At 49.6% G+C, this 25187-nt stretch overlaps 11 protein-coding genes across 11 annotated transcripts; 4 read left to right on the top strand and 7 right to left on the bottom strand.

Annotated features, from left to right (window-relative positions):
- Positions 1-1505: 1505 nt before the first annotated feature.
- On the top strand, positions 1506-3240 carry EURHEDRAFT_400119 (kelch repeat-containing protein; the record flags this gene model as incomplete). Its single annotated transcript, XM_040779983.1, has 3 exons — positions 1506-1593; positions 1652-2545; positions 3158-3240. 3 exons carry the CDS (start codon positions 1506-1508, stop codon positions 3238-3240), a joined length of 1065 nt encoding a protein of 354 aa, XP_040641638.1.
- Positions 3241-3392: 152 nt separating this feature from the next.
- Positions 3393-4183, top strand: EURHEDRAFT_520910 (uncharacterized protein). Its single transcript, XM_040786831.1, has 2 exons — positions 3393-3636; positions 3692-4183. The coding sequence occupies exon 2, from the start codon at positions 3698-3700 to the stop codon at positions 3998-4000; it is 303 nt and encodes a 100-aa protein (XP_040641637.1). The 5' UTR covers positions 3393-3636; positions 3692-3697; the 3' UTR covers positions 4001-4183.
- A 1586-nt stretch (positions 4184-5769) lies between these two features.
- EURHEDRAFT_264116 (uncharacterized protein) lies at positions 5770-6397 on the bottom strand. The gene is made up of 2 exons (XM_040778137.1): positions 6046-6397; positions 5770-5984 (listed from the first exon to the last, which is right to left on the bottom strand). The coding sequence occupies exons 1-2, from the start codon at positions 6254-6256 to the stop codon at positions 5869-5871; spliced, it is 327 nt and encodes a 108-aa protein (XP_040641636.1). The 5' UTR covers positions 6257-6397; the 3' UTR covers positions 5770-5868.
- Positions 6398-8579: 2182 nt separating this feature from the next.
- Positions 8580-9409, bottom strand: EURHEDRAFT_449204 (emp24/gp25L/p24 family protein; the record flags this gene model as incomplete). Its single annotated transcript, XM_040783795.1, has 3 exons — positions 8580-8729; positions 8795-9183; positions 9250-9409. 3 exons carry the CDS (start codon positions 9407-9409, stop codon positions 8580-8582), a joined length of 699 nt encoding a protein of 232 aa, XP_040641635.1.
- Positions 9410-9682: 273 nt separating this feature from the next.
- On the top strand, positions 9683-11570 carry EURHEDRAFT_400116 (SANT/Myb-like DNA-binding domain-containing protein; the record flags this gene model as incomplete). Its single annotated transcript, XM_040779982.1, has 3 exons — positions 9683-9782; positions 9833-9950; positions 10010-11570. 3 exons carry the CDS (start codon positions 9683-9685, stop codon positions 11568-11570), a joined length of 1779 nt encoding a protein of 592 aa, XP_040641634.1.
- A 194-nt stretch (positions 11571-11764) lies between these two features.
- On the bottom strand, positions 11765-12883 carry EURHEDRAFT_409242 (uncharacterized protein). Its single transcript, XM_040781037.1, has one exon. It carries the CDS (start codon positions 12858-12860, stop codon positions 11826-11828), a length of 1035 nt encoding a protein of 344 aa, XP_040641633.1. The 5' UTR covers positions 12861-12883; the 3' UTR covers positions 11765-11825.
- Positions 12884-14813: 1930 nt separating this feature from the next.
- Positions 14814-17668, top strand: EURHEDRAFT_409240 (5-methyltetrahydropteroyltriglutamate--homocysteine S-methyltransferase). Its single transcript, XM_040781036.1, has 3 exons — positions 14814-15060; positions 15126-15465; positions 15519-17668. Exons 1-3 carry the CDS (start codon positions 15050-15052, stop codon positions 17490-17492), a joined length of 2325 nt encoding a protein of 774 aa, XP_040641632.1. The 5' UTR covers positions 14814-15049; the 3' UTR covers positions 17493-17668.
- On the bottom strand, positions 17660-19317 carry EURHEDRAFT_263731 (3-oxo-5-alpha-steroid 4-dehydrogenase family protein). The gene is made up of 2 exons (XM_040778135.1): positions 18981-19317; positions 17660-18887 (listed from the first exon to the last, which is right to left on the bottom strand). The coding sequence occupies exons 1-2, from the start codon at positions 19092-19094 to the stop codon at positions 17937-17939; spliced, it is 1065 nt and encodes a 354-aa protein (XP_040641631.1). The 5' UTR covers positions 19095-19317; the 3' UTR covers positions 17660-17936.
- Positions 19318-19518: 201 nt separating this feature from the next.
- On the bottom strand, positions 19519-23231 carry EURHEDRAFT_472359 (ubiquitin-ubiquitin ligase UFD2). Its single transcript, XM_040785346.1, has 5 exons — positions 22979-23231; positions 22239-22921; positions 21967-22174; positions 21444-21899; positions 19519-21387 (listed from the first exon to the last, which is right to left on the bottom strand). The coding sequence occupies exons 1-5, from the start codon at positions 23006-23008 to the stop codon at positions 19630-19632; spliced, it is 3135 nt and encodes a 1044-aa protein (XP_040641630.1). The 5' UTR covers positions 23009-23231; the 3' UTR covers positions 19519-19629.
- Positions 22969-23503, bottom strand: EURHEDRAFT_264010 (uncharacterized protein). The gene has a single exon (XM_040778136.1). The coding sequence runs from the start codon at positions 23421-23423 to the stop codon at positions 23139-23141; it is 285 nt and encodes a 94-aa protein (XP_040641629.1). The 5' UTR covers positions 23424-23503; the 3' UTR covers positions 22969-23138.
- Positions 23320-25065, bottom strand: EURHEDRAFT_409238 (J domain-containing protein). Its single transcript, XM_040781035.1, has 3 exons — positions 24530-25065; positions 24213-24467; positions 23320-24119 (listed from the first exon to the last, which is right to left on the bottom strand). Exons 1-3 carry the CDS (start codon positions 24789-24791, stop codon positions 23584-23586), a joined length of 1053 nt encoding a protein of 350 aa, XP_040641628.1. The 5' UTR covers positions 24792-25065; the 3' UTR covers positions 23320-23583.
- Between the last annotated feature and the right edge of the window lie 122 nt (positions 25066-25187).

Genomic DNA, 25187 nt, shown 5'->3' with positions numbered 1-25187 from the left:
TATGCGCTTGCAAAATATGTACAAGACATGTTGGGAATCCGTATTCCCTTTTGCTACCTGCCCAGCCATCGCCAACAAAAGCTCTTTTCCTGGATTTTTCGCGAATTAGGGCTATATACTCAAGCGACACTTGTCGACGGGCCTCAAACACCGCTATCGATGCGAGCCAGGTGTCTTGTAAATCGTGATACAGTAAAATTGTACCGCTAGAATTGGTGATATTGTAAGGTCTGCTACTTACACAGGCTTTACACACATGTGTTGAGGAGACTAATTGACCCCGGTGTATTATGACAACGAGCTCCCGAGTTTTCAGAATTTGACGGCCAAGATAGTGACTCTCCAAAGTGGGATAGCAAAAGCTACCAAAACGAAATTATACCAAGGGAAAAGACCTTAGTTTGCCCTGTCCGTTTTGTAGCGACTACTGACACAGAGCACACGCCCCATTGGCCATCGCGTGCGTTGCCGTTGGTACTGATAGGAGCGCAGAGATGGTATCAGGATCATTACCATAAAACAACGTATGATACTAGCAAAGAAATTTTGCTTTCTAGAACCGGATACTCATTTTGTATTGCAGTACGTTAAAGACCTATTGATATACTCGTGCATGAACTGGCCTTGCAACAGAGCACATTCGTACGAATAATAGGAAAAAAAAAAAAAAAAAAAAAAAAAAAAAAAAAAAGGAAATTGAACAGATGACAAAGACAATGCGGAGGGGAAGTCTCTCTTTAATTTAAGCGTAAAAATATCATTCAGAAAAGCAAATGTGTCTGATAGATACTTGACACGCAGCGGAAAGGGAAGTGCTACAGTTACTCATCCGAAAGGGTGTTCCTCAACGCCTCGACAGACGGCGTGAAGAAACATTCATCACCTCTCCGATCAATCCATGGGATATAGCCGAGTTGGAGGATATGGGGTTGTTCATCGTCAGACTTATTGTATATACTGACATGACCCTCCGGATGGTCTCGGCGGTTCCTTTGGTTAATGAAAGGATCGACACAAAGGCCCTTGTCAATACCCTTGTTGGAAGAAAGAATTTTGTCGCTTACCCAGCCTTGAAAAGGGATGATCATCATTAGTTGGCCTTATGCGTTGGGATATGAGGGAGGGGGAGGGAAGAAAAGACTTACGGGTCACTAGGAAGTTGAAACCATCACGAATCGAGTTCTGGCAGCAGAGGAAGTAAATTCCACGTCCACGCTTGGTCTTTTCCTTCACTTCTTCTCGGGGCTGCTGTCAACTATGTTGACGCCTCCGCCTCCTCCCGTCTTCCGGATTTTGCTACAGATTCGAAGTATATAGTCTTTCCCACAGAAGGTGCCATTGAACCTGAGAAATACTACTGGCAAGCAAAACCTCATGGGGACAGCCGCCTCGACCGAACTATCTTCGTCATGAATCACTCTAGTGAGGCAAGCGCACTTGCTAAGTGCAATAATGTATTTGACGGCTAGGTTAACACGACCTGGAGCAGCACCGCTAGCACCGGAATGCAAAATAATACAATCATCATCGACCTGGGCTCAGAGCAGAATGTGAATGGCATCATCATGTTGCCTATTATGGATGATGGCGCCCGTGGGCAGACTGGCAAGCATGGAATCTTCTTCAGCAAGGATGGATGTAAATGGATAAGAGTCACATATTAACTCTGGGGGGTGGAATAAGAGCGTGAAACTCGCTGCCTTCAAACCTGAGATTGCCCAGTGCGTGAAGCTCATTGCTAGGAGTGAAGCGCCTCCCAGAAAATCTTCCGACACCAAGCACAACGAAACACGGACCAGCATCGTCGACACCGCCATCTACGCTGCCGGGTACACTACTCCTGTCAACCCATCTATCGGTACTCTCAGTTTGCTCATTGTTTCCATAGCAGGTGCCCACGCAGCAGTGAACCATAATGACCACCAAAATACCGTCCTTTGGTCGGCCTGGTCTGACGTTCAATTCTTTGCTTCCCTCGGTGGCGCAACTTTCACGACGACATGGGATCCTGTCAAGGAGGAAATTGTCCAGGCCAATTGTGCCAACAACAATCACGACATGTTCTGCCCCGGCATTTCCATGGACTTCGACAGCAGAGTCATCGTGCCCGGCGGTGCCGACTCGGACAAAACCAGCGTTTCCAATGGCACTGGCTGGAAGCGTGGAAGGAGCATGAAGCTCTGCCGTGGATACTATTCCATCATCACCCTCTCTGATGAACGCATCTTCGCCATTGGCGGTTCGTGGAGCGGAGGAAACAAAAACCCCAAGGACGGCGAGATCTACGATCCTCGGAAGCAATCCTGGAAGATACTCTGCAACACCAAGGGTAACTACATCAAAACCAACGACAAACCGCTCCGTGCCGACAACCACACATGGCTTTTCGGCTGGACGAACGGCAGTATCTTCCATGCTGGTCCCAGTTACAACATGCACTGGTTTAACACTAGCGTAACGGGCGGTAACTATACGTCGGCCGGTCGCCGTCTTGACGACAAGCTCTCCATGTCTAGCAATGCAGCCATGATCGATACCACTCGTGGTAAGATCCTTACCTTCGGAGGCCAGGAGTACTACGACGAATCGTTCGGAATGCGCATATCATCACCATTGGCGAACCTACTATGCTCGGAACGATGTCATAGGTACTGTTCAGAACGAATAGAAGAAGAACTCTGATTGAGAAAACTATCTATCGTAATGGCCGTTTTATAAACTATCTGGCAGCCGTCAACCAAGCGCAAAAGGGAAGGTCGTTGCGAGAGAAATTCAAAGAGACAAAAGGAGCACAAAGTGCATAATGCATGTATGCAGTGGAATAGTCAAAGGATGCTGGCTGCATAGCCGTAGTGCCCGGTCCTACCACCTCTCCATCGTAGACATGGGTAAGAAGTACGTCGGAGATAGGTGGCAGGTCAGGCTTTGATTGGTCAGTCGGAGCAGCGACCATATCAATCGGCCTTCGTATAGAAGTCAACACGAATAACTAGTATGGGGAAGTTATTCACCCATGCCGTACGGACATCTCCGAATTAACGGGATTCGAGCCAACGAGATTTTACTGTAGTACAGTAGATGGATCCTGTGTATTTCTCTCAGCAATTGGGTTCACCGTCGGTGACGCCCGAGTCCGTACTTTTGGGACTCAACCCAGGTCCATTCATCTTGATCCTTGGCCCCGAAGGAATTAGCAAAAACCGGGCCCGGGGCCAAACAGTTCCATTGTTGGAGGTCTAGTGGAGCCTCTTAAGCGATGTTCCAGGCTAACTGGACATGGGGATCCTGGTAATCTTTCCGGCAACGTAGCCGAAACCTAATAAGAGCTTTCTTGCCGGGGCAGGAATTCAACTTGTACGATGGAACATTGATCTACAGCCATAGTGGATAGTCAGATCTGACGCTGATTCGGTGATATTCGCTTCAATTCTGAAGGTCCTCATTTATCACGGACTACTTCCAAGGTCCTCAAGGATATAGGCAAATGGAGTCGTTTGTGTAAAAAACCATCCTGTACAGCTATAGATGAGGGTATAAGTATGACCTCGAATCTTCCTCGCTACTTCGAGGGTTTTATCGTCAACTAAAATTATCTTGATATATCTTCAATCCTAATCGATACGCCCAACCCCAATAGTAAGCACAAGCTGGAGAACACCTGCCAAAGGGAATTCACTGCTAATTTAGCCAGGCAGACATGCGTTTCTCTATCGCCGTTGTTGTTGGCGCGCTCGCCATTGGCTCTGCAGCCACTGATGCGTTCATCAATGCCTTCACCGAGTCTGGATGCACTGGTGGTGAGAACAGCATTGGTGTTGCTGCCGGCGAGTGCGTTTCAGTCTCCGGAGCCTCCGCCAACCAAGACAAGTCCCAGAACGGAATCAAATTTACCTGTGATGGATACACAGACTCCGCATGCACTGACAAGGTTGGCGAGGTCTACGACTGCCTGAGCGGCAACGTCGCCTACGTTAACTGTGTCGCCAACCCTGCCCTGTGATGGAGAGCATGAGGGCTACTAAGGATGCCCTGATGTTCTATCTACATAGCCACAGGGACCGTTTTCTTTTTGTTTCTTTTTTCTTTTCTATGAATCAAAGGCTCTGTGTTTGATTTAGCATTTAATACTGCTGGTATATAGCACACTGTCTTTACCAACCAATATCTATTTTCAAAAGTATTCAAGATTATTATATATCGAGGGGGAGTGTATGTGCGTAAATTGAATAGTGGTTAGATAATTCGTATATTTTTCAGTGATTGGCTAGTCTCGAACTGAGCATATTGGAACTATGCTTTATTATGGAGAATCAAATTTATGAAAGATTAGTCGCAATCTAGCCTTTTGTGGAATAGCGAAAGATTTGCCAGAGGGCCAGTAACAGCAAAACTGTTCCTTGTATTTATTTCCCTGTCTATAGTGGTTGGAAAACAAGCTCGGTTGAATAAACCAAGTTAATGCTATAATGCAGTCAATGTAAGCCGGGGAGTATACCTTGGGCGTCTGTGACTATTTCGGTAATAACTTATACTTCGCCCTCACCCGTGGGTGATCTAATAGGACAAACAGTAGAACCTCGTGGCCTGCATATTTCATGTAGAGTTTGGATGTATTCTTGAATATCTTGAATATCTTGCTTACATCGTTACACCCTCAGATGCTAGAGAGAGCATTTCCGCATTTGATATAAACCAGATGAAAGGACATCATTTTTAGACTAAAACTAGCCACAGAACTGCTCTTATTCAACCCCAAATCCCTCGAGAAGTCTTGAGCGTTCCGAACTCTCCCTGACATGCGTTGCTGCGTGTCAGGGAATGGAAGAGTAAACCCATCATCTGTCACGTGCTCGGAATACAGATTTACACAAGAACCAGGTTGGTAATCCGATAACTAGGAGGTCAGCCCCTGGAGAGGCGGTAGGGAGATTTTCATCTTTTATCTTAATTAGGGCCCCAAATATCCAGTTATTTATGCTACCAAATAGTGCCTCTGGTTTTGCTACATAGATCATATTGACGCTTTGCTAGCTGATCGAGAACTACATATGTGGTTGTGTGCTACATTGACAGGTAGTACGTCAAGCTAAACTTTCGGTGAAGTACTTTGTGCACTCTCGTAGAAAGATAATAATGATTTTGGGAAACTGCCATTTATATCAGTAAGGAGGTAGCTCTAAGTAATTTCTAGCCCATATCGCAGATGAAAGATTGTCGATGGTGGTGTCCAAAGGCATACCAGCCAGCCTCTTCACAAGCCGCCTGCAACTCCTTCTCGTCTCCAAGGGACATCTGTTCATAAAGCCCATCCCACAACCGGAGCGTAATCCGTCTCGGAAGAGGAGTTGCCGTTCTCCATTTTGGAAGAAACTTACGTACATAATCAGATTCTGCGGTCTTCCCGGTCGTTTTCTCCCAGGGCAACCAGGTCATCCCTTATGATAAGCTCACGTAATGTTGATGGCAGAACATCGCTCAGCTTTGTCTTCAAAGCTGCTTCTCGAGCATCAAATCCCAGAAGCACGTTTGCTGGAATCTCGGCGGTTCGTAGATTGCAGAATCTGTTTAGGATCCCGTGGAAGGGTTCCCATAATTCCGCATGCCAGTCATCATGGTGTCTCTCACCGAAGCCATTAGGATAGTGGTCCAGATCAAATGACAGCTCTTCCATCGAATCAACAAGAGGGCCCCAAGGCTTGAATAGGAACTCGCCATTCTAAATACCTGTTCCTTGAAACACGAATATGCGAATCCAAGATGAAGTTTTCTCAGCTTTGGGTTGCGTGTCAAACAGGAATAGGACATCCTCTGAGATTGTTGACCGAGCTAACACCAGCGGATTTCAATCCACGGTTTTGTTTTCCAAATTTAGCCTCGGATTTGCCCCGAGGTCGACAATATCCCGCAGCCAGATAGCCAGATGATGGATAAATGGCAGGGAAAACCACCCGATAAACCGGACTTGGTTGTAGTAGAGGGGAGATCTATCAGGAATTAGTGTATGCATAGGTATTTCCTACTGCTCAGGAAGAGGCGCATTCCCACCGTAGTCGACGAACTGGAGGCAATCGAACGTGTTTGGCATTCCAGTCTTGGTTAGAAAAGAGTGCTTAACCATCCTGCCCGAATATCCACCCATCCAGACAAAGGAATAGTCCAAGCGGGGTGCCTTAAGTTTTAGAAGTTGAGAAGAGAAGTATAGCCACAGTTGCATAAGCATCTCCGTCGTTAAGTGCCTGAACCCATCCTTCCGCATCTGGGAACTGGGCTCGAGGAATCATATCGACACCTTTTTGGATCACACCTTCGAAGAGATGTCGCTCTTCAACCCAGTTTAGTTCGTGCTGAGGTGCTTTCCAAGGTCCTTCCCAGTCCAAGTCCCACTCTCTCAGGTGCCGACCAGACTCACATTGGGACCATGGGAATATTGACGACAGGAAACTAACACAGCGCACCGACAGCGCTAAGTCTAGTCTGCTAATTATGGTTCGAAGAAGACATAGAATGCGTCGCAGAAGTGGTGTCACCCAGTCCCAATTTATTTCATAGTAGAGAAGTGGCTCCGGTGAGGCGCGGATTGCCTTGCATGTTGTTGAAACAGATAACAAATTATTGAATGTAAGGTACTCGAGAATAATGACCCAGCAATACTGGGGAAGGGAAGAAAATCCTCTGAGCGGAGGTGGGGTTTATGATGGGTGATGATGGCGCTGGACGTAGAGTGTGAGGTTGCGATGTTAAGGTTTTCAATGAGGATTTCAATGTTCAATATGGCTGTGCATGTTAAAGCCCCCATGGCTATGTAAGACCCTTTCTTGTGACCCACGCCATCCAATAAAGCATGTGGCATAGTTGTCAAAGATTGGGTAACCACCAGTAGTTAGAGCATAGGAAATATGAGTTGGGGGAAGGACATTCAGCAGCGCAAGCACTGCCGGGAAGATTGTAATAGAAAGTGATAGAGGCACCGTAGATAATGGTAGCACTGGCGCAAATCAACCAAGAAGGCGAAAGGTCAAAGTCTCATAGCAGTTAAACCTTCTACAATCTGTATCCCAAGTTTGTCATCAGGCCATTATAGACATTTCGAACATGAGAAGCAGGCTCGAACGAGTATTTCTCTGCCTTCTGGCCTTGGTCAACCCAGTGGTCAAATATGATCCGACACTGAAAGACGTGTAAGTCATGCCGGCTGCTACCTCGATGCACGGTTTGCAGATCCGCGAAGATATTCGCGGTCTCGATAATATCACGACAGGGCTTTTTACTGGTCTTCTTGATCTCCCCTGTGTACCTGTAGCTCAGTTCGCAAAGGTTCTCGAATCCTCTTCTCCAAGCCTCAATATTCTGTCGGCCACCTAAAAGCGATTCTTCCTCGATAATCGCAATGTCCTTAAGTATTCGTCCGCCTGGCCAGCCACCTCTGTCGAGATATGAAGCCTCTGCAAAGTCTTCTAGTATAGATATGCAACTTGATATGATGCGGTCATCGAGGGACTAGAGAAGCCAATTTCTTTCCAAGCTTCTGCACCTCGATTTTGAGCAATTTGAGTTGAGCACCATTTCCCTCTTGTTCAGCTGTAATGTTTAAGAAAATCGAGCATTATCTTGTCATAGAAAGACATCCCGTCTGTGTTGTAGTATGTATGCTGAAGGTGGTGTTGGTGTCTGGTAAGAAGAATTCTGTCTGAAACTCCTATGGCGAAGTTTAACCGACAGAGTCGGGAGTTGAGGGCAAGGTTGGCAAGGTTATCGACACAGATACTATACTGGACAATGAATCTCAACCTACCAGCGACTTGTGAGGTTTCTTCCTTTGTTAGTTCTTCCGATATGAGTTCCCCGAACTTTAGACAAGAAACAGGAGACCAATTGCTTTCTGTATGTATGGGATGCTTGGAAAGTACAACTTCAAGCGTTGACCGTCGGATGCCGGCTCGTAATGTTCGATAGGAACCCCAGATTTCTATTCAGGAAGACCTGCATCAATACAGTGAGAGGAGGGTTCAATCACACCGTCTACTGTGTGAGAGTTAGATGAGATATAAGCAAGAGTAACCTGGTAACCGTTTACTTTAGACTAAGTTCCACAGTTCCTTAGGCTTCCTACAATGATCTTCTTCTGGCTACTATGTCATTGTCGAAGGGATAAGTAGACGGGCCGTTACAAACCGTCTATCAGAAGATTCCCAGTACCTCAATCCTCGTGATTGAAGTCAAACCGTCGCTGACAATATCAATGTCACCGACATCTACTACCGAAGATGTGGATACTGTTCCTAGATCTGTATTGAAAATTGTTTCTTTTAGGGGCTCTCGATCATTCTGGTGTTTACAAGCAGGAGTTGTAGGCTAACCCCGAAGAACAACACACTTAAACGTGTAACGGAAACGGTCGTAAATCCATCCCAACATCTATATAATAAGAATTATTAGATCAGATCTCTGTGTTCAAGTTAAGAGTATTTGACCCGTCATATGCTTTAAATAAACACCGCTGCCCCTGAATTTATTCAACCAGCTCGTAAAGAATAAAGTAAAACATAATATCAGAACACCATCAAGTGAACCATGTCTGCTCATGTTAACTTTTGCTTAATGAAGAAAGACCGGAGATGCGACAATTGCCAGGCGCAGGCAGCCGACAAGACAACGAGTTGGATCATGGTCCAGCGGACGACGCGCGAGTTGGTAGCTTCGGATTGATCACGGAATTCGGCCTCGCGTTCCTAAATATCCCATTAGCATCACGGCAATCATTATATAAGGATAGTTGGACCGAAAGGAAACATACCCGCTGGAACACCTGCTCCCGACGAATATCATGCAACCGTCCATTCAAGTCCTTGACTTTCTGCACAATGTCCTGCATCTTGCCTTTGTCCTCCGTCTCAATCTTGCTCGTCTCGCCAATGGCAATGTCAAGGGTAACCCGAATCGCATCTGATCCACCGCCGGAGAGCCAGCCTCCGGGCACATGGCTACCGTCGGGTGTCAGACAGATCTTATGCTGACCAGCATCGGCAGCAGAGAAGGTAAAACGGCCTGAGTGACTGTCGCGCTTGGAAACGACCCGGTGGTCATTGTCGAAGGTCTCGTCGACGGTGATGAGCATCTTCACGTTGGGATCGATGGAGTACGTATTGCCGGCTTGCGGGTTGGCGACTTCGGTTTTAAAGTGGCCTGTTATACATATTAGAATATACCATTCTCTCTCAATTTCCAGGAGTCAATTGAGCGTCAACATACCAACCACTAGGGTATCCTTAGGGAGCTCCTCGAAGAAACACTTGGTCTGCTTCTCGCCCGTGTAGAAGTACAGAGCGTTTGCGGGGACGGAGAGACAGATAATGGCCAACACGGCCAGAGTAGACGAGAGCCACAAGGCGGAGGGTTTTAAAGGAGCCATTGTTGGTTCTTGACTATCCTCGATTTTGTGTCTGGTGCGTTCAAGTTGTCAGAGTGTTGATTGTTGACAGCGTTTCGAGATGCGGACGGCGAGATCTGGCAGTCTTGGCATTGCACTCTCTTCCGTTCGAACTTTTTGCCGTCATCGTTCTACAATCCCCCATCGTCCATCTCTTATATCCGTCGCGAATTCTCGAGCGCCAACACCTACTACGTGGTTTTACGCGTCGATAATTTAAAATAGCATCCTTGTTAGTCCTGGTGGTTTGCCATTATGGCCGCCGCCGATGTTCGCGACATGCTGGACCTGCCCGCAGAGGGGCAACAGCAACCCCGGCCTCACAAGAAGCAGAAGGTCGTGGAGAAGAGACCAGGTTGGATAGCCTACGACATTTAGAAGCAATTCGTGCTAATGGTATATCAGAGGGTATCACTCGTGAACTGTACGCGCTTCTCGGCGAACGAGCACCTCCGATCGCGATCAACGAAAACCGATACAAAGGGCGACCGAAATGGATGAGCAAGTTGAGAGTTCGACCATGGTGCGTATACAGAAATTCGGCTGTTTTGGTGTTGGGAGTACTGGCTAACATCTCGTCAGGAGCATGGCACCTTTTACGAACGGCGCACGAACTGACGAACTCGTTCTGCGTCACTGGCAACGGCAACATGAACCGACAAACGCACCAGCACTAGAGGGACCAGAGGCAGAGAAACCAGAGGAGAAAAAAGAGCCAGAAGAAGAAGAAGGGGTGCTGAAACCACCAGAGCAAGAATACCCATTTGTCAAATACAACGTCAAAGCCCGGGTTCCGAAGCGATACAGCGACGACGAATACAACAGACATTTGAGAAATGACGACTGGTCGCGACAAGAAACAGATTACCTGATGGATTTGGCCGAGGAGTACGATCTACGCTGGGTTGTTATCGCCGATCGCTACGACTTCCAACCCCAACCAATAGATGCAGAAGCAAATTCAAACGCCCTAGTCCCAGCCAAACGCTATCGAACGATGGAACAGATGAAGGCGCGATACTACTACATCGCTGCGACAATGCTTGCATTCGAACATCCCCCCTCCGAAATGTCCGAAACCGAGTTCGAACTTCACGAAAAAATGCTGAAATTCGACCCTGACCGGGAACGCGTCCGTAAAGAACTCGCAGCCTTACAACTCAACCGCACAGCAGACGAAGTCCGCGAAGAAGGAATCCTCCTGGAAGAACTGAAGCGCATCACCGCCAACGAACAAAACTTCATTGCCGAACGCAGGGAACTCTACTCCAGACTCGAAGTCCCCATCAGCGTCGGCAACACCGCCATGTACCAATCCAGCCAGGGCCTCTCCCAACTCCTCTCTACCCTCCTCCAAGCAGACAAGAGCAAGAAGCGACGCTCCATCTTAGGCCCCGAAGGCGCCGCCGCCCCCTCCCCAGCAGGCCAAACGCCCACAACCTCCGGCCCAGCAAGCGCTCGCGACAGCCGCGCAGAAACACCCGGCCAAGCACCAGCCCCAGTAACCAAGAAGGCCGCCGCCGCTGCAGCAGCCGCAGCAAACAAGGAACCCCAACAACAACCCCTCAAGACCCTCACAGCAGCTGAAGAATCCAGATACGGTGTCCAGCACCACGAACGCCTCACACCAAGCGTGCAATTCCGCAGCGACCGTCCCCAGAAACTCACACATGCCAAATCCAACGTCCAGTCACAAAAGCTCGCCGCCGCGCTCGCGGAACTCGAAGTCCCACCTCGTCTAGTCATGCCCACAGAACGCTTATGCAAGGAATTCGAAAGACTCATTGTCTCTGTCAACGCACTCCTCGATGCGCGGAAGATGGGCGAGAAGGTTGAGAGCGAAATCCGTGTCCTTGAAGCTGCGAAGGAAGAACGGGAACGTAGAAAACAGGAAGCCAACGAGAAGGAGAATCCGCAGGTCAAGACCGAATCTGATCATAACGATACTTCGCTTGCTTCTGCTGCGCCGGCGAAATCGATCGATTATGCCAATGATGGCAAGGATCTGGCAGCGGCTGCTCCTTTGGTCGAAGGTCCCGAGACTGGCGCTGGCAATGACACGGCAGGCGACGCATCACATAAGCGTTCTGCGAGCGTCTTGAGTAACGGGAGCGACAAGAGCGCTAAACGACAAAAGAAATAAGAGGTCATCATTCCATTTAAGAGCGGCGTTTGTTTTTGGCTCGGAGCCTGGAGCGCTGGCGTTTTTTAAATTCATTTTTGTATGACCATATGGATACTGTTCATGGGAATTGATATCGTGCTATAATACAAACAACGTAGGTCATACACATCCAACTTTTACTGTCATCTTGTCCTTGCCCTAATTTACAGTAGCAAATACTATCATAGTCTGCGAAGTCGCCTGACCAACTCGTCTTCCGTCAACGCCCGATCCTCACTCAGGGTTTGAATGCATTTCCAAAGATTCGTGGTCGTCCCCAGCGCTATGCGGATCCAATCGTTCCGATCGTTTGTAACGGTATCGACCTGGTCCTGGATCTACTGAGTGGCCGTGAACACCTGGAGTTTCTGAGTTGCGCCTCCAAAGCGAACGCTTGACGGGAAAGACATAAGGGAATTCTGTGTTGCTGCTGATGTTGCGTGTTTTACTGCGATTGAGAACCCTGAATCTGACCCTTGGTCGTTTCTTCGGGAGACTGCTGAATTCGCTCATATTCGACGGCGTCTGTATGACTGATTCATCACCATCGTCGGTGGCACTGCCTTGGTTCGTATTTGGACCTAGTGGGAAGCGCATTCTGGAACCCCTTTCGAAAAACTCGCTGTATCTGTTCCTGAACCTAAAAGAGCTCCTCGGGCTTTCTTCAATCTCTGGAGCTTGGCCTTGATCGGACCCAGATCCATGGATCTTTTCGCTAGCCTTTTCGCCTGTGTCGTCTTGGCTCATTCTTCGACTCGTAAGCCACTCCCAAAAGGAAGAAGCTGTGGAGCCCCGGTTTGTCGACTCACTGGAATCTGTTGTCGTCACAAGTCCAGACCAACGCCGGGTCATCTGGGGATTCATGGAGCCTGGCAAATCGCTATTCAAGATTGATGGCTCGCAAAGTGCCGATGACACCTTGTCGGCTTGCCGATCTGGGTCCTGGTCTTGATTCCCAGCATTCTCTTCCCTTGTTTCTCCGTTTACCATGCTATTGTTTCCGCTATCTTCAGGAGGACTTGAATCGGCCGGGGACTTTTGACTCTCAACCTCATCTTCTGCCACTAATGAATATCCGTACCCAAGCCGTCGCCCCCCAGACATCCAGCCCACGCTTATTTTGCGAGGCGGCATGGCTTCGTTGGACACAGACCGGGGCGATCCCACTGGCGGATTTATCCCAAACTGCTCCACGAACTTGCTTGTCAGTGCATCAGTTTGAGCACCGGATTCGCTGGCCGTAAAATTAGAATCAGTCACTAAGCTCATGTCTGCGCATGGTTGTGCTACAGGTGCGTACTCATATCCGCTACCTGAAGGCCCTCTCTCAGATCCGAGGAGACTGCTAGCATTCGCTGTAAGACTCGGATATCGATAGCCTGCGGGAATCCCAGCAGATGAAATACTAGACTTGGGCGAATAAAACGAAGACGCATCTCTCTTGTGGGGTAAACCGAAGTCGAATCCATTCAATCCATTTTGACCCAGAGATGGTGTGTTTGCACTCCGCTGGCCGATACAATCATGATATTGATCCGACAGGCTTCGTATGCTATACCTATTATTTTGCCCATTCTCATCGACAGACGGATTCTGGGATAGAATGCGAGGGGATGCTGAAGTGGACGCCAGGGCCTTGGAGATGTTCATGTCACCTAGGTGAAGCGAGCGGACTTCTGCAGATGATCCTCGATGCTGCCGTCTTTTCGCGATGGCAATCTCCGAATTCTTCGCAACTAATGACTCCGACGACTTTGCATAGGGTACCTGTGCGGCTTGGAGACTTTGTTGAGCCACGGTGGCGTAGAATCGACCACGGCCACCATTGATGGACATCGGAGGTGATGGCACCCCATGATCAGTTGCTGCAGACTTTATTGATTGCTCAGATATGGAAAGGGGTCTGGATGTATCTGCCTCCTTTTCGTAGATGGAGAGGTTGGTCACATTTGCAAGAGGACTTGAAACTCGGCGTGCCGCAACCTTCACGATGTCTGATGAACAGTGGGGTGGCTGCGGACTTTGACGCACATAAGCCGGACGAGCTAGTGCCGAACGTGTGTCGCTTATCTCGCGTCGCTCATCTTCTGGTCCCAGCTCCTGGGGCTGACCGCTTGTGCAACCCGTTCCCGCATCCTGATAGGGCTTCTCCAGTGATGACATAGCTTGTTCGAGACTCGTTGCAGTAGGCGGGAAATCCATGATAGGAGCGATATGCGCGGGGGTTGATATGCCTTGTGCATCGCTATCATATCCTTTTTCACTCATCAAGCTGCTTCCAACGTCATCAGCAGCAACCGGATCTGCAAGGGCGTCCAAGTTCCGGGATAGCGAAAGAAGCGATATTTCTGTCGATCTATCGACCCGCCTTGGAATAAGATGCAGTGGTTTGGAGTCTCGAGAGGATAATCGTCTGCGGATTCTGCCTGACCAGCCACTTGAGGAGTGCGAGGAGTGCTCATTTTGAACGGGAGGTTGTCGATCTCCGGTTGAGGAGGGACCTATGAGGTGTCAGAAGCTGGGACAGTTAAAGACGCAACTCATTGGTGCCATACTTTCTTGGTGGTCATCTCGCAGGGGAGAAGGCTCTGCTGGCTTGAAAGAGAAAGATGGCGAACACTCCGAAGGAGGAGTGAATCTCCGGAGCTTTCGAAACCGGCCACACAAGAGGAAACCCATTGTGAGTGTAGCGGCTGATATGGTGAAGTAATTGCATTGGTAGAAGGAGAAGGGTTGTCACGATGCACAGAGCAAGTGATGACTGTCTGAAGATGTCCATTTTGGGAAGGAAGAGAGTGTGTATACAGATACGGAAACTACGCTGGATGAAAGTATAATTACGGTCAATTCTGATCGTTTCCGTTGATTGATCTGCCAATGATCTACAAAAATTCCATGCAAGCAAGCTTCCTGCTCTTATCCTTTTCCATTCATTGATCTTTACCCTGAGTTCCACATCCAGTATTCCGGAGTCTTGTATACTCCGTACTTGATACGGACCGGCAAAATCACATGACTGTGAACGGGCCAATCGCCGATCACGGAGGGGGTATAGAGTGCCTCAGGCATAAAACACGCAAATCACGCCATTTCTGGTGTCAGGACCGTTGTTAATACCAAGGATTACCAAAATTACATGTCAGGCACAGCCTATCCCCATGGAGATATCGGTAATACAAGTATAGCCCCTCCCGCTACATGTTTTTCCCTCCCGCTTCCCCTCCTTGACCGGCGCTTATTTTTGCATTTATTCTCGCTCCTCTTTCTTCCCTTCTCTCTCTCTCTTTCTTTTTCTTCCCATCCCATCTGCCCTCTTATCCTCATATTTTTTTTTCTTGTTAGGAAGAGGCGGCTGAATACAGCATCCTCTTTTTGTTTGTGTGACGGTTATTATCTTCCGTCCTTTGACCACATATTCTCTCCGTCTCCCCCTTTTTTCTCCTCCAAAATCAGTCAGAATGGTTCAATCGTACGCCCAATCCCTTTCCCTGATGGCCAATGGCATTTCAAGAGCTGACTGGTGTGTCTTTACAGCGCTGTTCTCGGTTTCCCCCGCATGGGAAGACTCCGTGACCTCAAGAAGGCCACCGAGGCTTACTGGGGTGACAAGATTTCCCGCGATGAGCTTTTGGCCGAGGGAAAGAGACTCCGTCAGGAGCACTGGAAGATCCAGAAGAACGCTGGTGTCGATGTGATCCCCAGCAATGACTTTGCTTTCTACGACCAGGTCCTCGACCACATCCAGCTCTTCGGTGTTATCCCCGAGAGATACAGCAAGTACAACCTTCACCCCGTTGATGAGTACTTCGCCATGGGTCGTGGTCTTCAGAAGCCCGCCAAGGATGGCCAAGACGCCATTGATGTTCCTAGCTTGGTATGATTCCCTGAGATTTCCATACCGGATCGTTGTGCTAATACGCTCTCTAGGAAATGGTCAAGTGGTTTGACTCCAACTACCATTACGTCAAGCCCACCCTCCAGGACACCCAGGAGTACAAGCTCGCTGAGAACCCCAAGCCTGTTGTTGAGTTCCTCGAGGCCAAGGAGGCTGGCATCACCACTCGTCCCGTCATCCTGGGACCTGTCTCTTTCCTGACCCTCGCCAAGGCCGACCGTGGCCAGACCGTTGACCCCATCACACACCTCGAGAAGCTCCTCCCCCTGTATGTTGAGCTCCTCGCCAAGCTCAAGGAGGCTGGTGTTGAGGATGTCCAAATTGATGAGCCTGTCCTCGTCTTCGACCTTCCTGCCAAGTCCAAGGCTGCCTTCAAGCCCGCTTACGAGAAGCTCGGTGCTCTCGGTGGCAAGGCTCCCCGTGTCACCTTGGCCACCTACTTTGGTGACATTGTCCACAACATTGATGTCCTCTCTTCTCTCCAGAGCCTTCACGCCATCCACGTTGACCTTGTCCGTAACCCTGAGCAGTTTGAGACTGTCGTCGCCGCCCTTGGCCCCAACCAGACCCTCTCTGCTGGTGTCGTTGACGGCCGTAACATCTGGAAGACCAACTTCAAGGCTGCCATCGAGAAAGTCGAGCTGGCCATCCAGAAGCTTGGCAAAGACCGTGTCGTTGTTGCCACTTCCAGCTCTCTGCTCCACGTCCCTCACACTCTGGCTAGCGAGAAGACTCTCGACCCTGAGGTCCGTGAGTGGTTCAGCTTTGCTGTCGAGAAGACCAGCGAAGTTGTCGTGATCGCCAAGGCTGTCACCGAGGGCCCTGCTGCCGTCCGTGAGGAGCTCGAGGCCAACGCCAAGTCCGTCCAGTCTCGTGCCTCGTCTACCCGCACCAACGACCCCAAGGTCAAGGAGAGACAGGCTGCTGTCACTGAGGAGCAGCACAACCGCAAGTCTCCCTTCCCCACCCGTCACGCTGAGCAGGGCAAGTCGATCAACCTTCCTCTGTTTCCAACCACCACCATCGGATCTTTCCCTCAGACTAAGGAGATCCGTATCCAGCGTAACAAGTTCACCAAGGGTGAAATCACCCCCGAGCAGTACGAGGCCTTCATCGAGAAGGAGATCCAGGAGGTCATCAAGATCCAGGAGGAGCTCGACCTGGACGTCTTCGTCCACGGTGAGCCCGAGCGTAACGACATGGTCCAGTACTTCGGTGAGCGCCTTACTGGCTACGTTTTCACCACCCACGCCTGGGTTCAATCTTACGGATCTCGTTGCGTGCGTCCCCCGATCATTGTCGGTGATGTCTCTCGCCCTGCTCCCATGACCGTCAAGGAGTCCAAGTACGCCGCTTCGATCTCTAAGAAGCCCATGAAGGGTATGCTTACTGGTCCGATCACCTGCTTGCGGTGGTCTTTCCCTCGTGACGACGTCCACCAGTCCGTCCAGGCTCAGCAGCTGGCTCTTGCTCTTCGTGACGAGGTCGTTGACCTCGAGGCTGCTGGTATTCAGGTTATCCAGGTCGACGAACCTGCTCTCCGTGAGGGTCTTCCTCTCCGTGCCGGCGAGGAGCGTAAGAAGTACCTCTCGTGGGCCGTCCAGTCTTTCCGTCTGGCCACCGCTGGTGTCTCTGACGCCACCCAGATTCACTCTCACTTCTGTTACTCCGAGTTCCAGGACTTCTTCCACGCCATTGCTGCGTTGGACGCCGATGTTCTCTCCATTGAGAACAGCAAGTCTGACGCCAAGCTCCTCAAGGTCTTCATCGATGAGGCCTACCCTCGTCACATCGGACCTGGTGTCTACGACATCCACTCGCCTCGTGTCCCCAGCGAGCAGGAGATCAAGGACCGTATCGAGGAGATGCTCTCGTACCTCCGTGTTGACCAGCTCTGGGTCAACCCTGACTGTGGTCTGAAGACCCGCCAGTGGGCCGAGACCAAGGCTGCCCTGACCAACATGGTCAACGCTGCCAAGGCCTACCGCCAGAAGCACTCCAGCTAAATTAATTCTAACCTGACATAATAGAGATAAAGGGATGATGGTTTCTTTTTAACGGGGCAGACATTCTCAACCTGTCGCCTCTGGAGATGTGATGTGTTTAATGAGTTACGACGATGATACCAAAAGTTCAACATATGGGGTACGGGTTTTGCACTAGAGGATAAAAAATCTGGGGGTCCACGGAGTTCAACAGTTTTGACGATTTCAACATCGGCGTTTACGCCACCAAGCATCCACTTGTCTTTTAGCGGTCAAAAGATGTGGGTTTGTTTGTTTTATTTCATTTGTATTTGGAAGGGGAAGCATGTGTGGTGCGTAGTCACCGATGTTTCATATTCAACAATGTGTTCTAGATAACACCTGAGGCATTGCCTCTTAATGCAATGTATCATTCTGATTGTTCTTGTAACCATATTTCCCCATCTTAGTGTACATGTCTCGATGCTACAACCACGGACACCATGGAACGGCAACACCTCTGCTCCCAACAGCCTCCTTTCCAAAGTTCTCAACATACCACTTCCGTCCCCAACGCGCATGAGGAAGCATATTGGTCACGGCATTCACAACAAACACCAACGCAGGCAAAGGCAACGGTACCTTCAACTTTTCCGCAACAATCGCCGCTGGAACCAACCACGGAGCCAAACTGATCCTCGGAACTGTCGCAGCCGCAGTTGCCGTTGCAGCAATCGGATTCACACTACCACTTCCAGCAGGGAAAATTGCCGTCCCGGCGAGCGCAAAACCGAACCACTCGATCCATTCGAAGACGTAGTGCGGGTAAAGAATGGAGCGGAAGACACCTTGCTTGGGAGGGATGACGTAGATTTTGTGGTATTTGTTGCTGGTGTCGTTGTTGTCGGTCTTCTTCGCAGCGCGCTTATCACCCTCCTCACGACGAAGCCGGAACAACGCTCTCTCAGAATAAATATTCCCAACCATCCCGATAACAAACAATCCCAATCCGACAGTTGGTAGCAACCCCATCCCCCCGTCAACCCCATCACCAGCAGTCGCAGTACCGAGTCCCTGAATATCAACTGGATATCCCAGAATCCATCCCGCCAAACAACTCGAATTCATCCAATTGAACCCCATCGCCGACACCATCACAAACGCATGAATCGGCGACATACTCGGCGCCACGAACCACGGCGAAGCCACCGCACGGTTTATATAATGCACCACATACAACACCGCAACCAGCAGATTTTGCCAGGGTAGCACACTCAAATCACCGGAAAGAGAGGTGTGCAAGGTGTAGAGGAGGTTTAGGGGGGCGATGATCTCCATGAGACACCAGGCGAGGCGGCCGGGGATGTTTAGGGGGGAGGTGCGGAGGGAGGTTTTGCCGGCGGGGTGGTAGGAGAGGAGCCATTGGGCTATTGTTACCTGGTTTTCTGGGTTAGTTTGCATCGTTTTTTTTTTTTTTTTTTTGGAGGAGGGGGGGGGTTGGTGGTAAATGATCTGGAGGGGAAGACGTACGACTGGGAAGTATTGGAAGACGTTGACTAGTATCGCGTAAGTTCTGGGAGTGAGCGTTATGAACTCTCGGAGGGAAGGGAAAGAGTTCATTCCAGAGGAGATCATGGACCCCATGGCTGCGACGGGCTGGTAAAGTAGCAGGGATCAAGGCGGATGTAGTGTAGGGAGCTGAGCTGGAAAGGAGGAAAGAGTTTATAAGAGTTGTGGCCACAGTTAATAGAGGCAACGAAGTGACAGTGACTGAACAAAATGCCTGCTTGCTTTTCACTTAGTGAATTGTTTTGCGCAACAAATTCACTGCGACCCCAAGACTGTTTGCTTCGAGGTCATTGTCTTGAGCTGAGGTGAACCGAGCTACTTTGTATGAATGATATCATGGATCACATGACTTCTGTACTGAATACGGAAACGCATTGTTGGTAATAATGCTGTTAATGGTAGTCATATACATAGCATCCAGTGAATGCCTGCGCAATATAAAGATTCAACTCATGAAATGGCACTATCACTCTGTCGTGTCCATCTGCTCCGTTGCACTCTGCTCCCTAGCTTGTCTCCGTTCCGACAACCGCTCTGTCTTGAATGCCGTGATCTTGGTTTTGAGTTCGGTGTCTAGAATCCAATTAGCCATCGTCCGCCAAGTAATATTTCAAATAGAAGAAAGTTCACCTGGAATTACATCCTCCATCTTAAGTGGCACCCGGTTAAACGGATCATGCGGGTCACTCAGGAGGTGAGATCGGATCGTAGATCGATCAATAGACATTCTCGACGCAGGAAGAATAACCGGGTCTTCCATCAACGTGTACATTAGCGGATCCAAGAAGTCGTCCGGGACTTCTCCAAGGTCCTCTTCTTCCTGCTCGTCCATCTCCTTGGCTCCCTTGACCTTCCGCTGCAGCTGCTCCCATTTCTTCAACTCTTCCGGAGATTTGAGCGACCATTTCCGCAGGATATCGGCGGCCTTTTCAAAGTTAACGGGCTTGTAGGAGCGACCATCACGCGCGACGGCGAAGATAAAGTTTTCCCTGTTCATTAAATTGATGTACACGTCCACGAGCTCACTTAGCAGAGCGCGCGGGTTGAATCCATATTCCTGTAGGTTGTCCACGCGCAGATTTAGACTCTTAGGGCCCACCATGGCATCCAGGTTGTAGTCCAACATGTCTGCGAGCCGCTGCACAATTTCCGGCATAGTGAATGACTCTGCCAGTGCATGGGTGAAAAGCTTGAGCATACCGACCGTTTCGTTCGTCAGCTGCATGTACGACTTGGCAGTGCGCTGGGCAGACGCGAGATGCTCTTCCTTTTGCTGTCGTGCGGTGGGATCCATTGTGTTCCCGCTGCGCTTAAGTTCAGTTTGGGTGTCGTGGATGGTTATGAAAGCGCCAAACGACTCGTCAAGGACGAATGTCACATCGTTAAGGAGGAGGTTGACATATCGGACGAAAAAGTCGTGGTTCTGGTTGGCCTGGTTCAAGAGCTTTGTCTGGTATAGCGTATTGGGCCAGATGCACTTGATGATCTGGAAAATCTCATATCGGATATTGAATTTGTCGTAGAACTGGGTGTGTGTTCCTGTATGTTCAGCCTCGATGTAGAACTTCATGAGGGAATGCAGGATATAGTCGTTGGCAAACGGCATGGAATTAAGAAGGTCAACCAAAACGCCACGACCGCCACCAGGGCGCGGCCATGTCCCGCGGAAAAGGATAGACACAAGTCCGGCCTTCAAGTACGGGTTCTTGATGTAGCCTGTGCTCTCCAAGAAAGTGATACAGAGCATTACCACTTCGTCTCCTTGCGTAGCAGTGATGATCTGCGGCATGCACCACATAATGAACTTGAAGTTGCTGACAATGTCGTCCAAGAAGTATTCAGGTAGACACTTGAAAACCTCGGGCTGTTGTTCCGGAAGAGGAAGCTTGAGGGTTTCCCGAGGGAAGTCCACGCCGGAGACCAATCTCAATAACCAGACAATGACATACCGCATGAACAACATAGAACGGGCCTGCCATTGGTCGTCGAACAGCACACCTTGAAGACTGTATTTCAACGCGAGTCCGAGATCCAACTTGTCCTTATATTTTTTCAACGCCTGTTCGAAAACCCGAAGTTGCATGGGGTTGCTGATCCACCGGTGTCGCTCCGTTTCGAACCGGCCGATTGTGGTCTCCATATGCCGGAGGTCCTTTTCCAATTGGTCCAATTTCGAGGTCAGAGACTCACTACCGTAGTGGTGGGCAGCAACAGTAAGGAAGAAAATCTCCGTAATGAAATTGGAAGTCCCCCCTGCTTTTTTTGAGTAAAAGGCTTCCGAAGCGTGCTGGTCGGCGTTGATCTTGGTTTCATCCTTCATATCAACACGGGAATTCCGGTGAAGATATGCTGCATCAATTCGGTCGATCTAATAACTTGTCAGTGATCTTGGCTTGGGAGGTACGCTCTCCTTCTCCCACATACCTTGGTAAAAGATGCATCCATAAACGGTTCGCAAAGCTGATCCAAGCACGTCGTAAGATTGAACATGAAACCATCCGATGAGACCGCATTGGGGTCGACCTGCATTGCTCTCCGCTTATGATTTATGTTCATTGCAGTGGCAAACCAATCTAAGACTCGTTCCCGGGAATCCTTCGACGCACGAATCAAGTGGTTGATGATGTCGAGAAGGTCGGCACTGAGCATCTGCTGCATCATGCGAAGGGACCGCTGGGAGTTCAGGATATACGATTGATCCCTCGTCTTAGGGCTCGAGAAATACTGCATTGTGACATTGGGTTGAAGGGGCGACAGCCGGAACCATGGTCCCAAAAGCGTGCGTTTCTCAAACGACGGAGGGTCGCGAGTCGCATTGAAGAGCGAAGACTCCGTGATAGCAGATGCAATGGCTGAATGACGAATGAGATTTTGCAGAGCCTGACGAACGTATGTTAATCAATAGGGCATCTTTGCGAGTGAAAATGCACGGATCCCTTTAACATACCATCATGTAGGGTTTGTATTCATCGTTGATGTTCAACTCAGCCAGTTCTTGACTTAACCCCTCAACAGCGGCAATGAAAGCGGGCTTTATATTCTCATCCTCGTCAAACCGTTTAACGGCCTCGCCGATGAAATCGAGATCAATACCCTTATCCTCTTCTGGGTCCAAGAGCAAGAACGGTTTCAGTGGAGATCCGTCAGACTCGGCCCTACCAATTACCAGCAACGTCAGTACTCCGCCAGCCAATTAGCTATCAGATGGAGAAAACGCACCCAAACATCTCCGGCATCGTAATGGCAAACATGCAATAACTTATGCACAGCCGCCGGGCTTCGCAAATAGCATTGAATTTAGCATCATCATCCCGCGGCCGACGGAAACCCTTATGCAGCCTGCAAATTCTCTTCCAGCACGGCAACAAGTAATCCAACGGTCTCTTGGCATTCGTCGCCGCTTCCAACAGCGCCTGGTCTAAAACAGCCGAATCAATTCGAGGTTCCCGACCCTGGTCTTCCAACTCGCTCCGCAGTCCAGGAAGGTAATATAGCCTCTGTCCATGTATATCCTTCTGCCGGTCCTCTCTGAGCGAAAGCTTGAACACAGCACTCAATGTCCGATCTTCAAACGCCTCGATGCTCTCTTCGGCTCTTGGTTGCGGAGGCGGCGTGTTCGAAATGGGCGTAACACTTTGCGAGTGGGCTGCGGACGACGAAGCTGTTGGTGTGATCTTTATCCGTTTCCCCTCTGACGGTTGCCGCTGCTGCTCTGGTCGGGGCGATGGTGCCTGGGAATTGGGTGTACTTATTGTGCCGGTCTGTGGCTGCGAAGGCGCGGGGAACTGAGGCGTCGAGCTGCTGGGTTGTGTAGGGGTCGTGGGTACGCTAGAATCCGAGCCTTCTCCGCCTGGAGAAGAAGGGGTTGGGTTTCCAAGCTTTGCAAGGCGCTTGTTGCGGATCTAGATAAGCAAAGTCAGTGCGGTGTCCTATCGACTTTGATGTCCGCAACAACTGACCTTGTCCGCATCCGACAGGTTATCCGACATCTTCTTAGACAAATACTGTTCTGGGTATACAGAATTTGTGACAAGTAAGAGCTTCTACCCGCGGAACAGGCGATGTGGGAAGAAAGTTCAGTCTCGTCTGAACACCTAGGTACGGGAATAAAGAGAGATTTCAGGGATGAAATCCAGAAATACAAAGCAAAGAGCAACGCCAGACAGCCCAGCTGATGACAGACAATATCTCTTTCGCTCTTTCTGTCTGGCGGTTGTTCTTGTTGGCGACAATTCGGTCATCGTCGTTGAGATTCGCCTGCATGCAAATTACATAAGCAGCTCGCCGCCGCAGTATTTCTCCGCCCCGATATAGTACAAGCACATCATATGGAATCCCATACCAATCCAATGCAGAGGCACATTCGTTCATTGCTAAAAGAATATAGGGAGGAAGAATGCTCATGAAAATTCAATAATCACACATAATTCCATATACGCCGGCCAAGTATCGAGCGCTATTGACATATAAAGAGCATGAGAGCCAAAAGGAACAGCCGAGACAAAATTAATTATAGGAATGAGCCATCTCTGTATGCAGGCAAGCAAAATATATGCTAACTTCCTTAATATTTTTTCTTCAAAGAATCCAGCCGTTGGCAGCTCTTCAGCTCCAGAGATCGCGCCGCCCTCATCTTCTCGACATCTGGGAAGAACCATCCCTGGGCATCCTGGATCATGCGCTCGCGCACATTGGCTTCGTTTTGGCATTCGTAGCGCAATTTGGTGACATAATCTATTTCCACGCGTTGATCTAACTGTCGGAACTTCCGGGCGTTGTAGTCATTTACATCGCCCGGGTTGACAAAGTAATCGATATTAAGTTTCGGGGTCATTCGGTGCATGGTGTGAGGAGGTACTGCAGTGTCAAAGCGATATGAAGGGCCAGATGGGGTTGACGAGGAAGAGGAGAAAAGCGATGAGAGGAGAGGAAGCACGAAGAGAAGGATGAGAGGTAAAAGCTGCTGGAACATCGCCCAGGCCGAAGGGACCGCCTCCGGTTCGGCGGCTTCACGTGGCCTTCTCCGCGGCCGGGGGCCACCGAATTGGTGGACGCGGACTCCAGGACCTCCTCCCATGTTGAAGACGAACTGCGGACCACCTGCAGTTATAGACATTAGTAAATTGATTCCAGCCTCGTGAGTATGTTGGATGAAATGGTTTCAATCTTTTGTACCAAACGGACTGTACTCACCTCCCATTCCACCAAACCCACCGCCGAAGAAGCGGTTGAATAGCTCCTCTGGTGAGATCTCCTCCTCGAACATCGCGCCGCGAGACCGTGGGAATCCACCTCCAAAGCCACCGAATCCACCGCTGCTGAAAGGCGACTCGCCGGCTGATGCTCCAGCAGTGCTAGGGTTGAACCTGCTGTCGGGGTCTCCTCCAAATTTATCGTATCGGGACTTCTTGTCCGAATCGGATAGAACCTGGAAAGCACGCGACACCACTATCGTCGAAGCCCATTAGTTTCTCCCGAAAAAACCTGAAGAAATGAATCGAAAAACCCACGTTTGAACGCCTCGTCTGCGCCCTCATACCCATTCTTATCCGGATGTGTCAACAGACTCTGTTTCCGATATGCCTTCTTGATTTCGCCATCTGTAGCAGTCTTTTCCAGTGATAAGATCTCGTAGTAAGCGGTTGAATTGCATTTTCGTATCCGAATCACGGCTGCTTCCTGTTCTGGCGTGTATTTGCGATCTTGATTGCCCTGGTTGTGTTGCCGGGATTTGGCATTCCCGCTGTCGAAACCCGATGTCGATGCCGACATGGTTGCTTTCGCTGGGTGCTTCCGTTTTATTTCGTCGGAATCTAGATGATAAGGTTCGTTTTGGACGTTGGCGCAGGTGTCGTAAGGGAACTCAATCCCGCGACGGAGAGGCGAGACGGGGACCGATCGAATAAACAGAACGCTTGAACAATGCGGGATTAGATTATGCCGCCTGGAGATAAAATTGTGATGTTGTCGGAATGGCACAATCAAGGAAAAGTAATGGATGTTTTTGCCTGGCGACGAAATGTCATCCGGTCAACAATCAATCAATAGACATGGTGTCTTTTCCGGAGAAGTTCTGGTCGCCGCGCTAATTATGGATTCGTTAGTCAGACTTCACCAACTGCGGAGTAGATAGCGCTGAACAGAATTAACACACTACGTCAATTTTCA

Source organism: Aspergillus ruber (assembly GCF_000600275.1).
Source record: "Aspergillus ruber CBS 135680 unplaced genomic scaffold scaffold00004, whole genome shotgun sequence".
Taxonomy (NCBI): Eukaryota; Fungi; Ascomycota; class Eurotiomycetes; order Eurotiales; family Aspergillaceae; genus Aspergillus; species Aspergillus ruber.
Note: the sequence above shows the minus strand (reverse complement) of the source record. Positions and strands in the feature narration are given on the sequence as shown.